Here is a 13,730-nt window from a genome sequence, read left to right as displayed (position 1 = left end):
GGATTTGAAGCCCCCCAGTTGAAGTTGTGAGGAGGTGTTATTTGCAATTTCATACGTAAGTGTTATGGAACTCGATTTTAACAGGCTCCAGCCCAGACACAAAGTCTGACAAGCGTGTGATATGGTTCCTCTTGTCCATTCAGAGCTTCCAGATGCTGAAAGTAATACATAGGTGTCCCAGAATCTATTGTGGCTCCTTTTTGGGGAAGGCCACTCCTGTTGCCAGCACACAATTGTATGTTTGAAATAAAACATTATCTAGATCTTACCCAACCCCCCCTTACATTTCTAAGCAGACAGGGCCTTGTTCAACAATACACTTTTAAACAGGCATTTTTCTTATTTGCAAAAGCACATTTTGACACGTGGTGAATTCTGCTGGGATGTCCCTTTCAAATTCGATTTTCTCTCCCCTCATTGTTTGCAGCCCTATTCTGTTTCTCTTACACAACAGTATGTACAAGGCAAAGATCAATTGAAATTGACATATGCACAGAGAGCTAGGGTTTCTTTTGCTGGGTTTATTTTTGACACTTTGTAGCAAAAAGTCAAGCGTGTTTCCGCACAACTGAGAGTAAAGTTTCTGGTGTCATTCAGTAAGAGATGCTTTCTTTTTCTAAAGCACAACTGAAATATGGCTGGGCATAGTTGGGCCTTACTGGATCAAAACTGTATATTGTTTAACAGATGAAAAGAGCATCAGCGCACATCATTTTAAATGCAAAATATTTCCTTTTTCAAAGTGGAAATGTGGAGCTAGCAGCAAAATAGCGCTGCTTTCTGATTTTCTTCTTGGTGCATGTAAGAAAACACATTGGCAGCCTTTTCCAGTGTGCCCCCTGTTCTATCTTGCCCAATAGGTGCTTGGCAAGACAGTGCAGCCCTCATTTTGTAGCTGCAAAATGCAGTTTTGATGCAAGGCAATGGTGCTCAAAGGAGCCAGTGCAGCTATTCTGCTGGTAACTGCAGAAATGCAGCTTGGAGATGAAGGGGAATTCTGCTGAATGGGTAAATGTATCCCACAACTGCCAACCAATCCCTGTCTTCCACTATTGCCACTCTGCAACTGTTGCACCCACCAATCCAATACAAGTAGAGATGACATGTATTCACAGTTATCAAGTTAGATGTGGTCTCAAGAGGAGCCATCAGATTGTTGTTACCCTATCAGAAGCCTAAATTGTATAGAATGTATATGTAGACAACTCCCTTAACCAATGCCACTGACCTGTAGGGTTTTCTAATTAGGAGTATGGCATGACATCATTTATGACATATTCTGTTCTTATAATCCTATGTTTTGTATTGTGGTGACGAGAAGCTTTGAGACTTGTGCGCTCACTGCTGCCCCTGTTTTATATTGTTGAATAAAGCTGGCCTTGGTCATTTCCCAGCCTATCTGGTCTGCTTAAGGGCTGGGACTTTCCACCCTACCATTAAAAGGATATGAATGATAAAATAAACATGTGTTTTAGAATACATGTTTCCATTTGATATAGGGCAGGTTAATACTAACTTTAAACAGGATTAACATATAACCAGTGCAAACTGAAAGGTTTAGGGTAGTTTTACCTGGAAATATCAGAGTGAGTGCCTCACTGGCATTGTTCTTATTGCATAAACACCTCCTAGCACTGACGTGAATGCATGTACTGTGTCAACAATTCTACGCAGTTCCTGGATGAATGCCCACTCCACTCTGCAGATAAGGCTAAAAAAGGCAAATTTGCTCATGAGGTAGTACGTTTGGAAAAGTAAAAAAGTGTTTGTTTGCATATGTATTTGAATGTAATGCAATGTGTGTGTATGCCAGTGTTTGAATGAGCATGCATTCAAGTATGTATACGTGTGTGAATGTAAATGCGTGTGTATATGAAATATGTACATGTGTTTGTGGGTTCTGGACCGCATCATAAAAATGATTTACAGAAGAAATTCTAGAATATATTGTAGACGCATCATCATGAACGTGATGTAAAAGTCACAATGCCGAGCTATACTGTGGACGCAGCTTCATGAAAGTGATTAAGTTACAAATGTGAATAACGACATGTTGTCTGTCTTGAGGGATTGCCTCATGCCATTGGAATGTAACTATGAAAAATTGTCCACTGTGATACATTGCTTAATTCCAAGAAATATTTTTAAATACATGAATATCTTGACTTGCTATTTTTGATCAATAACTGGTTCACTTGTTAATGAAGTGCTTCCTGAATTATAAGCTGTCTTATTTTACCAATTGGAAACAGTTTGAATGAAATAATTACCTAATGCAACTTCATAATGAAACAAGTTGAAAAATGTATATTAAAACTGATGCATAAATTGATGATTATGCCGCAGTATACTTTTTTATGTTAGCTGTCCTGCTGTCTAGTATTACTCTTGGCAAATACGTGGGGTTGGTTTGTTTGTTTTAATGATTTTTGTGTAGGTTTGTCATGCATCGTAAAACTTGCATGCCAAAACCCTTCAAAAATAAAGGTTTGGCTGGAATGAAATTCCACTGATTCAGTCAGCGTACAACATTTTCAGTATGGTGCATTGCATCCACATACATACATACTATCGCCCATGTCTACCACACTAATATCGTGTTGTGCTTGCTCTGTGACACATATAAATTGTCTAACATAAAACCTACAGACACTCATACATCTCACCACATGCACCCTCTACATTCACCCCTACACACACGCTGCTCCAGCATTCCACTAACACACACACACACACAACACCAGCAATACACATAGACCTGCAATCCCTGCTACTGCACACTCAATGTCCCTAGCACCACACACCCACACTCAATCGCACACACACACACCTTGAAGTGTTAAATGGGCCTAACAGAGTCTGGGACTACTATGGCCCTCATCACAAGGTTGGTGAATGGGTTTACCAGCAAAAACCACGCATCCATTCCGGGTCCCGCGAGGACACCAGGGAGCTAACAACGGGCCCGTTATTAACGGGCCCGTTGTTAGCTCCATCCCCAATGTGTCCTTTCCGTGCTTTGTCGACATATTGGAAGCTGGTACTGCTGTGCACATTGCACATTGCACATAAAAGGACATGTCACCTCTCTGCTCACTACACACATCATTGACAATAGATTTGGTACCTGGGAATTGGATGGCATTGGTGAAAGTGAGTTGGTATTGATGACAATACTTGCCAAAAGTGTGAGTCCTTTGGTTTTTCATACCAAACTCTTAGCATGGATAACTGGGGCTTTGATGCCATTCCCTCGTATGTAATAGCAGTAACTGACATATGAGTATCAGTGCATTTCACAGCCACTACCTGACAAATGATCATACTTCCCAGTCATATGCTGGCAATGGCATATTAATGGTATACGTATCTTGTCAGATGATGACAATGCCTATGTATCAACCACAACTATTGGCTTTTTCAAAGGTTATTTTTAGTGTTACTGTCAATGAACTGCTATTTGTACTGTTGAGAATAAACATTTTAAGTTAACTTTAATTTTGATATCCTTATCTAATTTCAGAGAGTGAAATACCTGATGGATCAAACTAATCTAATTGATTGGACGATCAATGTTACTGGCCTCATTTTTGTGTCCTCCCTGTGCAGTAACTCCATCAACATTGGCTATTATCAGTGGCAATGTGGAGCTATCGCTGTTTTTGCATCATGGCTGAATTTCCTGCTTTATCTGCAAAGGTAATGCTCACTGAATGTCTATTTTCAGTGATTTGTTTTAAATGAAAACAAAGAGTTGTCTGGTTCATTATTGTTGTACAGAGATGTGGTTCATGGAAAGGAGGCACATGACATGCATGTCAAGCTTAAAATAACCTTTGTACACAAAATATGTATTTTGGAATGTTAATGTTTGAATAGACATTCTCTCATGTGTTCAATCTTCAAAAACACATTATGTATGAATATAAGACAGTTTAAGGCAGCATTGTATATCATAGGTAGCACAAGGGTACAGCAGAAAGAAATTAAATGACCAAACAATGCATGAAATTCGGAGTTTATTAATTTTCTAAAATGCATGTCAACCATTGCTAACCATATGTTTGCAACGGTTTGCATGCATTGTAAACTATTTTGTAAAACTGTGGTTTGCATATTGGTTACACATAGTTCTGCAAGTCCATTTGCACTTCAAGTTCCAGAATTTCGTAAACAGTAGGTTTACCTGGTTTAAAAAACAGAACTTTACAAACGTTAGATATGCTCATCAACATGTTTTGTAAACACCAACTACATATCAAATTTGCAAATGGTTTACCACACTGTGTAAGCTGTTGTAACCCTTGCCTTTATGGTTTACTAAATCATAGCAAACATTTAAAACCTGATGCGCATCATGGTTTACGAATATGCAAAACATACTAAATAAAACTGAATTATGCTATTTGTTACAAACAAAATGTATGATCATTAACCTGTTGTATGAGCACACAATAAACATCAGATCTGCAAATGATGTGCAATATTGCTGTAAACTGTTCTAAATCTATGATTTGCAATGGTTTACACATTCTGCTAAATGTGTGAAGCATTGTTTTCATGCACTGACTGCATCCCCCATGACACTGTTTCCCCTTCCAATGTCACAGTTTGTTATGAGTCAAGTGGCTGAATTGCCAGTTCTATAAGAACCATTGTGCACCGGCATGTGTTGCAGTCTCCCATTTAAAAGTCTGAATTTCTGCCTATCCATGGTGCTGTTAACTAATGTAAATGAAGGTATTCCCAATGGCTTTGTGCATGTTTGTATGAGCAAAACATACTAAGAGGAAAACAGACGTCGGGGAAAATAACTGATTGTCTGATATCTCAAAGGTAGTGGCACACTCTACAAATATTGGAGAATATGGACTGGCAAACGGGATACCTACTCGCCACATTAGACATCAAAGCACTTTACATGTCGATCAAGCATGAACTAGCCATCAAGGCACTTGACTACACCTATGCCAAAACTTTGGCCAACTTCTTCACACACCTTCAGTTGAAAAAAGAATTCTTGGAGTTTGCCCTGACCATCAACTTTGTCCTGTTTAATTACATATTCTATTGCCAAAAGAATGGTGTGGCCGTGGGGGAAACATACGCCCTACTGTAGCTAAACTATTCATGAATTACTCTGAACAGACTTATGCCTTCAAAAATGTAGACTTCACCTGCCGTATATACAAGTGCCACAGGTTTATAGATGATATACTCATGATATGGTCTGGCACAGCAGACAAACTCATACATTTCAAGGATTATTTGAACAGCAATACGCTTGTGATACAACTAATGAAGTGTCACAGTTATGGTACAATAGAGGTCTTGGATATCAAAATAGTAGCAGTTACTGAAGGACTACATACCAAAACTTTCAGAAAACCAACAGTGGTCCATTCAGTCCACTTTTCCACTAGTTGCCATAGGAATTCTGTTATACTGAACATCCCTATGGGCGAGTTCATAAGAGCTCGAAGAAACTGCAGTAAAGATAGCACTTACCAATCAGAGTGCACGGAACTGAAAAAAGGTTTTTAACAGAGTATACCCTAATCAGACCATAGACAAAGCGATAAGATCAGCCACATGCCCGAGCAGAGACTTGCTTCTCACACCGAAAGTGAAAGCCAAACAAAATGAAGCAACAATAGGATATATGACACAATATAGCCAGGACTGCTATGACCATAGACGAGGATTTCAGCAAATGGATATCGGACAAGCTAGAATTTTCATTTAAGAAGGCACCCTCTTAGAAAGACATACTAAGTCTGTCATACCTAACACCTATATCAGACAAGCCATTAAATTGGCTAATCAAAATGAGAACGGTGGGATTCCACAAATCAAGTACTTGCTCCATGTGCCCCTCTGCCAGAAACAGCAAAGAAGTCACGTTTAATGGCAACCAAAAGCACACAATAGACCAATTCATAATTGCAAATCAAAATATGTTGTATATGTGATTGGCTAAACTGTGCAATTAAAAATCACCAATATATACTACAACATTGAGCATTTTTACTTATCACGGTTTCCTACAACATCACAAGCATTGAGCTTTTGAATCTTTTTCTACATCATAGAACCCTGTGTAATCAAAGAGAAACGACCATCCAACCTAGCGCCATTGTGACACAGGTTCAATACCCACACTTTTGAGCTAGAGTACCCTTTGCCCCCATAATTTGAGTTGCCTCTATGCACACACAAAGTGACATGGTTAATCATCTAATGCATATTCCCATGTGCACTTCCTGCTCACAGAAGCATCAATGGTGTAAGAGACCTCCCCGTCTTACCACGTGCAATAGAAATAAATGAGACACCCGTTGACAGGGAATAAGGCCGAGAGGACCGGTTGCAAGACTTCAAGTCTTTATGTAAAATTGGCATCCAGAGAACTCTGCTGCCTGAGAGCGCTCTGACAAATATCACAATGACATCACTATAAAGGAAAAAATTGTCATAGATGACACAATTAACATAGGTTACTAAGTCAGCACAGGATTGGACAGTCATTATATCACTATATAGTAATGGCGTCACTGTTTCATCCGGATTGGTTGCTCCTTTGGCCGGAGGGTGAACATCACGTGGACTGGCTATCAGTGTCCATGAGGGGTAAAGGTCAGGTTGCCGTGAAGCAGGGTGGCCACTAACTAAGCTAATATATTACATCCTTGTGAAGCATGCACTAAATCATGATTATTGCAATTCTTTTGAAGAAATCACTAAAAACCTATAAATCCTCATACATGTATTTACATCATTAAGAACAACAGCTTATATAGAGCAGTAGGTTAAGGGTTTTGGCCATCATGATAACATTGATTGAAGCAAGGGTCGGGACCTGTAAAGAATCTAAGGCACGTTGGCATTTGTTAGTAGGGGGAGACAATATACTGTAACAGAGGTCTAATGTCAGTTGAGGGTCTGCAAGGTGGGCATCATTGCAAGGTCACATATCTGGTATATCAAGAGAATACCTTACAAGGACACAGGGTTATACTGGCAGTAATTTTCCAACAGCCAGGGTGAGGGGGCATGGACAGATTTGTGGAGATGGATGAACTACACGGCCTGGCTCAGGTCACTTCACACGCGGGGCAATGATCTCAGAGGAAGAGTAAGATGTTACATTTGTTCTTTGTTGTAATTACCTCCGGCTTCAGCGTGAGAATGGGGCCACAGAGTTTTCCAGACACAGTGAGAGAAAAGGTTGGGGCCATGTGTGCTGTGTGCGCGGTGCTGCAAAGTGGAGCGAAGCCTTTTTCGTCTTATCGCAGCGAGGCCTATTTCCCAAGATGGAGACAAGGGGGCACAAGATGGATGTCGCGTGTCCTGTGCAACTGCCCAATCTATGCAAATGCTAGCCGATGCTGGTATTACATAAGAGCAACAGGGGCACTCCCTACCATTGGAGGCACACAGTCTAAGTTTGTGCTAAGGAAAGTAAGGATGGGGGGGCCTACTGGCCCCTCACTCCTACACAATGGCAATGGGGAGTTTTGTCTATAGCTACTTAAGGGACAGCCTGTGTTCACTTAAACATGTCCACATTGTGACAGTGTGCATATTTTTTAATGGGGAACTAGCTGTGCTTGGTTATCTTTTTCATGCTGCATTGTATCATGCACAATATGAATATGTAACTGAGTGGTGCATATTCATGGAATGGTGATTGCTGCTATGGTGAATGGCAGAAAGGCAGACTTGTCCGTGATAAAGCTATGTCAAGGCTGCCAAGGCTCATAATGAATATTATATTTGGTTCCACAAATCTAATTTTATAAAAAGCACATGGCGCATTGGCAATACCATCACACACCAGTCATACATGAAAACATTCCCGCAGGACACAATCCCCCAAATTTAATCAGAGCATGGAAAAAGTGGATTGCCTGCTAGAAAAACTTGATGCCATTACACTGCACTTCTCAAGTGATCCCCAGACCAGAACACCCGATGACCTGCTCAATGACGTTCACAAGTGGATAAACACCACCCTGGATGCCATCAGTCCCAAGGAACACTTAAAAACCTTGAAAGAAACACACCTCCAATTTGTTTGCATCCCATCTGAATCATCTCAAAAGGCAAAATCTGAAACTTGACAACATTTGGACAGGAGGCAACTAGTGAACCGACAAACTAGCATTCCACCATCAACTGTGGCATTACTGAACAGAAAAATGCCCAATACCTACATTGCATCAAGTCCCTTCAAGGCCTGAAGGAAGTATTTAAAATTATCCATGAATTCAAGAATCCGGCAGCCTGCAATATGACCCCTATACCAACACACACACACACAAACTCAGAAATCCCATAACTTCACACTTCAATAACAATTTCAACACATCCAAGACAACCTTGACAGGAAAGGACTAACAATGGCCAACCCACCGAGTGAAGAGACACCTGCTACCCATTCCTAGGCATCATTAAATGATTTACGCCTTCTATCAATTCTACAACTGCTTTCCACAAAAAACTGCAGCAACCAATCAGGTTCTTGAGAATACCTATGCCCCCACCCACTTGAAAAATGATATAGAAATGTCCATGATCTGAACCAACTTTCCTGTGCCATCTCAACACGTTCATTGAGCAAGGGGCTGTCCTGCTTGCCTTCAAAACTGCCTTCATTATGCCCCTCCTCAAAAATCATACAGAAACCCCAACCAACCCTACAAACTGCTGCCCTAGCTCGAACACAACTTTCATCAACAAATTCCTGGAAAAATTCATTTGCAGTCATCTCGATGACCACGCCAAGATCAACAATCTCTTAAAAGTCCCAACATATTCAGGCCAATGAGAGAAACAGCATCAACATTCTGCTTGAGCTGGAACTTTATAAAGCAAACTACTGACAGTGACATAATTAGTGCACTGATAGTACGGGATATCTCTGCAACTTTCAACATTAGCAGTAACTGTAGCCTACTAAAAAGTCTGGAGGGCATTGGAATTAAGGAAACTGCTGACTGCTGTAGTCTGTCCCTTCCTGTTTGGGAGAACACAAAGAACATTAATTGCCTGCCTCAGGTCATCTCCTCTCAACGTAACCTGCAGAGTAATGTAAGGGTGTAGAAGAAAGATGTTAACAAAAATGTGGTGTGGTGGTGGTTATAGATTATTAATTATGGAAAATAAGACTGCCACTATACCTATCATCTAAGAGGGGTTTCCCTGCCTCAAACTAATACTAAAGGATCCATCAGAATGTCAGTCAAAATTAAAGTCCACTGTCCTTGTCACAATCCCTTACACTATGACTAAATACTAATATAATCCAACAGAAAGTTACTCCCCCCCCAGGAGAATGACTCCCTTATCCTGGTATTGAGGTGGTGTTCAAAAGAAGAATGTTCTTGTCCGGGTGAATTCCCAGGGGTTGGCAGGGCCGTCTGTGTACCTCCGGGTTTGGGGAGGCCCCAACTCCTCCTGCGTCCCAAAGGAGTATGAGGCACACACAAGAGCAAAGAGTTACTGCTGTTTATTGCACAAAACAGACAGGGACAGGTTCTTGGAGCACAGGTACCCAATTACCATCTCGTTGAAAATGGGCTATCAGGCCCTTTTTCTACCTGAATGACGCCACAGCGTGCATCATCTGGGGAACTTCCCCCCAAACCTAATGCTACCTCGGGTTGGCTCTCCAAGTGGTAGGGTCAGTATAGACCTATATAGGAAGGAGTATTATTGGCAGAGAAGGGATCAGGTGGTACGCTTGGGTTGTCTGTAAGAGTTGCTACATAGAAATAGTTACATGGAGAAGGTTAGTGATTGGTTGGGTTGTGGTGCCGGCAGTGGTTAGCCTCCAAGCCCGGGACCATCGTTGTTCCCAGCTCGCGGTGTACCTGATGCTGGCAACAATGTATGACCATGTGTCAGTGGTGGACAATGGACAGGTCTGCTATTTGCTGCTAGAGAGCTCCTTTCTCACCACTGTCAGTGTCCAACTTGTAACTTCGTTGTTGCAGTCTGGGTCCCAGACGTGAGACCCCAGATCTTCTCTGGTCCTTGGAGCTTGGCATCGTATCAGGTCGGCCTGGTCACGTGTTATGAGACCATGGCTGAGGTAGAATTACGGGGATTTGATTTGTATTTCGGCTCCGAGGAGAGTCTAGCAGTGGCAGGAGTAACCTTGGCACGGGGAGCGCAGCATGTAAATTGCAACTTTGTGGCCTTGGCTGTGAGGCTTTCGTCAGGGTCTGTTCTGCATGGTCAGCGCCTTGTAGCTCCGTCTGAGTTGCTCCGGGCCTGGGGACTCTGGCTTTGCAGCCTACCTTGGCCTAGTCTATGTGTGGCGGCATACAATCCATAACACAGGTGTTGCGAGGGGTGACATGGGCACCTTATACATTAGTCCATCTACAAGGTTATGTCTTCATGGTTTTAGTAGCAAGGAAGCGTCTGCAAGCATATACATGAGCTCTTCTCGCGTCTTGCGTTTCTGCAGTGCTGTAGTTAGCCTATGTGAAAAAAATAACAACGATGCAAGTGTCAGTGTGATTGCTCCTCTATGTCATAGCACTGAGTATGTTCTTTGTGTGGGTTGGCGTGTGTCTGGTCCAGGTGCTTGGTGGTACGAGTATTCTTGGCCGTTGGCTATGTCGTCATGTCATCTCTAATGATAGCGATCTTTGTGGGCAGCGCCTAATCGAGTTGGTCCATATGGTTGGCTTCAGCACCACTTGTGGTCTCACCACGTACTTTGGGCTTGTGCGGGGCATGGCCATGGTAGATCTTGACGTCCGGGGCAGCGGTGAGCGGGTCAAACTCATCTCATGGTGGGTGCTTAGGTCGTGACGTCATTGGACATAGTTTGTATGGGGATCTGGGAAAGGGATCGTCCCATTTTCCCTCTTTATTCTCTTGCAAAAAGGGTCCTAGGGGGGAATGACTCCCTTCCTTAGCATGTGGGTTCACACAATCTTTGCACAACTCCATGTTCTGGACTAGGAAAATGACTCCCTCCTCTTGGTACTGGTCTGTACAGTACACAATAAGGCCAGGGGAAATGACATTCTTCCCCTCACATTTCATGATTTTGTCTCATGGATGTGTGTGTCGTCTCTTGGAGAATGACTCCCTTCACCTGGTATTTGAAAAGTAATTTTTCTTGTCTTTCAACTTGATGTATGGTTTGCCACTCCCTCTCAGTACAAGCAAAGGCCCAAACCCTTATCTTCTGGGCAATGGACTTATCTTTGACAATCTGCCGATGATGTTCTCCTCGGGTTCTCGGTTCCCCTTGTGATTGGGTGCCAGGCCCTTCTCTGGTGACCATTGGCCTTATTACTGCCACTGTTCAAGGAAGTTCTCCTCGGATTCTTGACTAACCCTTCCAGTGTCCAGTAGCTACTTCATTACTAATGGGATGAGAGAAATCCTCCCTGATGCAGTCTACACACTGTGTTCACCAATAGCCCTATAGCTCCCATTGGGGTGAGGAACAGTACATTGTGTCACCCTCTCCACCTTCCCTGTATACCTACTGGGTCTCCCGTGCCTCCCTTTACCTTCTCTTGGGATGCAGCATGTCACCAGTGATTCCTGGGAAGGGGTTTCCTGTCGGCGGCTTCCTCTGCTCTTCTCATCTGCTTTGACGGCCCCAGTGCACCTTTGCCGTCCTCCACTCCCTATGGTCTTGGCTTTTCTCTGAGACCCGACGGTCCACCGCCCCTCACTCCTTACGGTCTTGGATTCGCTCTCAGACCCGACAGTCCACCTCATTGCGATCATGCCACTGCTTCTTCTGTTCGGTCTTGCAGTTGGGACTGCTCCTGTCGGACCAACAACAGACTCTTTCAGCCTGCCACTGGCATCCTCTACACAGCCTTTCTTTCAGACCTCACACAGAGTTTGAAAGTCCCAGGCTCTAGCAGACTTCTGGCTTCCCTGTGATCAACCACTCTTTAGTCCTTCTTTTCTTTCCTTTCCATAACTGATAATCTGCCCCGGCGCAGCATCAACACCTGCAGATAGTGTCTCTTTTGCATTCCTCATGCCTTCAGTGAGCCACCTTGTGGCAGTAATTACGAGTTGGTTACTTTTCATGGTTTTGTTATTCCTCGTCTCAGTATGTTCTGTTCTGGTATTATCCCATGTGCTTCAAAAATATATAGGCTTACTGTCGATAAAATGGATCAGTATGGAAGGGGGGCTAGGGAATTTTGGGGTGTGATGTGGCTCAGCGGGCTGTACCCTAGGTGATCGTCCTTGTCTCCAGACATGGTGTACTTCCCTATGAGGTCCTACCACATTAAACCACCCTTAGGGGGACTACTGGGTTGTGGTTGCACCTCCATAGCCTCTTGGGAAAGGGCTCCACCCTGGGGAGAAGTAATGACACCTTTCAAATCATCACCTACCCTTCCCCTAATGTTGCTGGCTTCCCCATGTACCTCTAAGGGTATTGGCAAAGGAAATCAACATATCCCTCTTCTTTGGCTTTTCTGTGTTCTACTTTTTAAAAAAAGGCTGGATATCAAGGAACCACTGCATAATTCGTGGGTTTGCCTCTTTTCTCAGACTGAGACAAGTGAGTGGAGAGTGGTCAGTTATTAACTTACATTTTCTACCCGCCAGATACTATTTCAAGTAACCCACCGCCCGTTTGATATCCAGGGCCGCAAGCTCGATGGGTGCATAATAATTTTCCCCTGGGAAGAGCAACCGACTGATGAATAAAACTGGTGCTCTATCCCGTCATATTCTTGGGATAAAATGGCTCCTATCCCCACCTTGGAAGCATCTTTCTCTTCAATTCCAAAGACTAACAAGCTGCCCTGGCCCTTTTGCTCTGTCTTCGATCTGCCTTCTGATCCCTGATGATTCTCTATAGAACGTTTATGTTTTGTTGTCCACGTGGACTGAGGCCTTTGGCCGTGATGCGCTAAATAAGAAATGTATAATAATAATCTGTCTGAAGGATGAATTGGTTATTAAAATTGGGCATCGTCAAGACAGGCACACTGCATAAGAGGTATTTAAGTCTATAAAAGCTACCCTGATCTTTATTTTGCCAGTCAGGTTTTTGTGGCTCAGCATTCTTCAATGTGTCAGTGAGTCAAGATGTTATGGCCAAATAATTGGGAATAAACCTCTCGTAATACACGGTAAGCCCCAACATGGCCCCTCGGGTCTCTTTTGGTCTTTCGGGGAGGTGTTTCCTGCCCAGTCCTGACTTTTTCTAATTGGGGTTGGACTAATCCAAAGGATATTTTGGCTTTCTTGGTCCTGCCCTTGATGTTTTTGAACTAGGTCTCGCAAGATAGTCATGTGCTCTTTAAGTCTTTGGGCTGTTTGGGACATAGGCAACACTGCCTCTTCCCTTTCGTCCCATGTCTACCAAAGCATGTGCAGTACATCTCGAGGGTTGCGTTCGTAAGGGAGCTCAAAAGGAGACAATGCTAGGAAGGCTTGCAGGGGCTTTTCTGATGGCAAACAGGGCCCAGTGGGTCTTTGTGTCCCAGTTATGTCCATCTGCTTCCACTAATTTTTTTAGAACGTTAAGGTTTTATTAAAATGCTCTACTAGGACGTCTGTCTCAGTGTGGTAAACAGATGTGCGTAGGGTTTTTATCTGTAAAATCTCCTTTACTTCTGCCATCAATTTTGACATAATCAGTTAGTGCTTAAGAATCTGTTGTGTTGTATTATTTTTCATGGTAAGGCCTCTGAATACCGGGTTGCATAATCTAGAATTAC

The 13,730-nt window shown here is 42.9% G+C and overlaps 1 protein-coding gene across 1 annotated transcript in view; it reads left to right on the top strand.

The window, feature by feature from the left end:
• Positions 1–13,730, top strand: part of TRPA1 (transient receptor potential cation channel subfamily A member 1) — a 1,301,026-nt gene that overhangs the window by 1,056,053 nt on the left and 231,243 nt on the right. The window contains exon 21 of the mRNA XM_069621203.1: positions 3,524–3,699. Coding sequence (XP_069477304.1) covers positions 3,524–3,699 — 176 coding nt within the window. The remainder of the gene's footprint in view (positions 1–3,523; positions 3,700–13,730) is intronic.

This window comes from Ambystoma mexicanum, chromosome 5q (genome assembly GCF_040938575.1).
Source record: "Ambystoma mexicanum isolate Mex_15411 chromosome 5q, UKY_AmexF1_1, whole genome shotgun sequence".
NCBI lineage: Eukaryota > Metazoa > Chordata > Amphibia > Caudata > Ambystomatidae > Ambystoma > Ambystoma mexicanum.
Note: the sequence above shows the minus strand (reverse complement) of the source record. Positions and strands in the feature narration are given on the sequence as shown.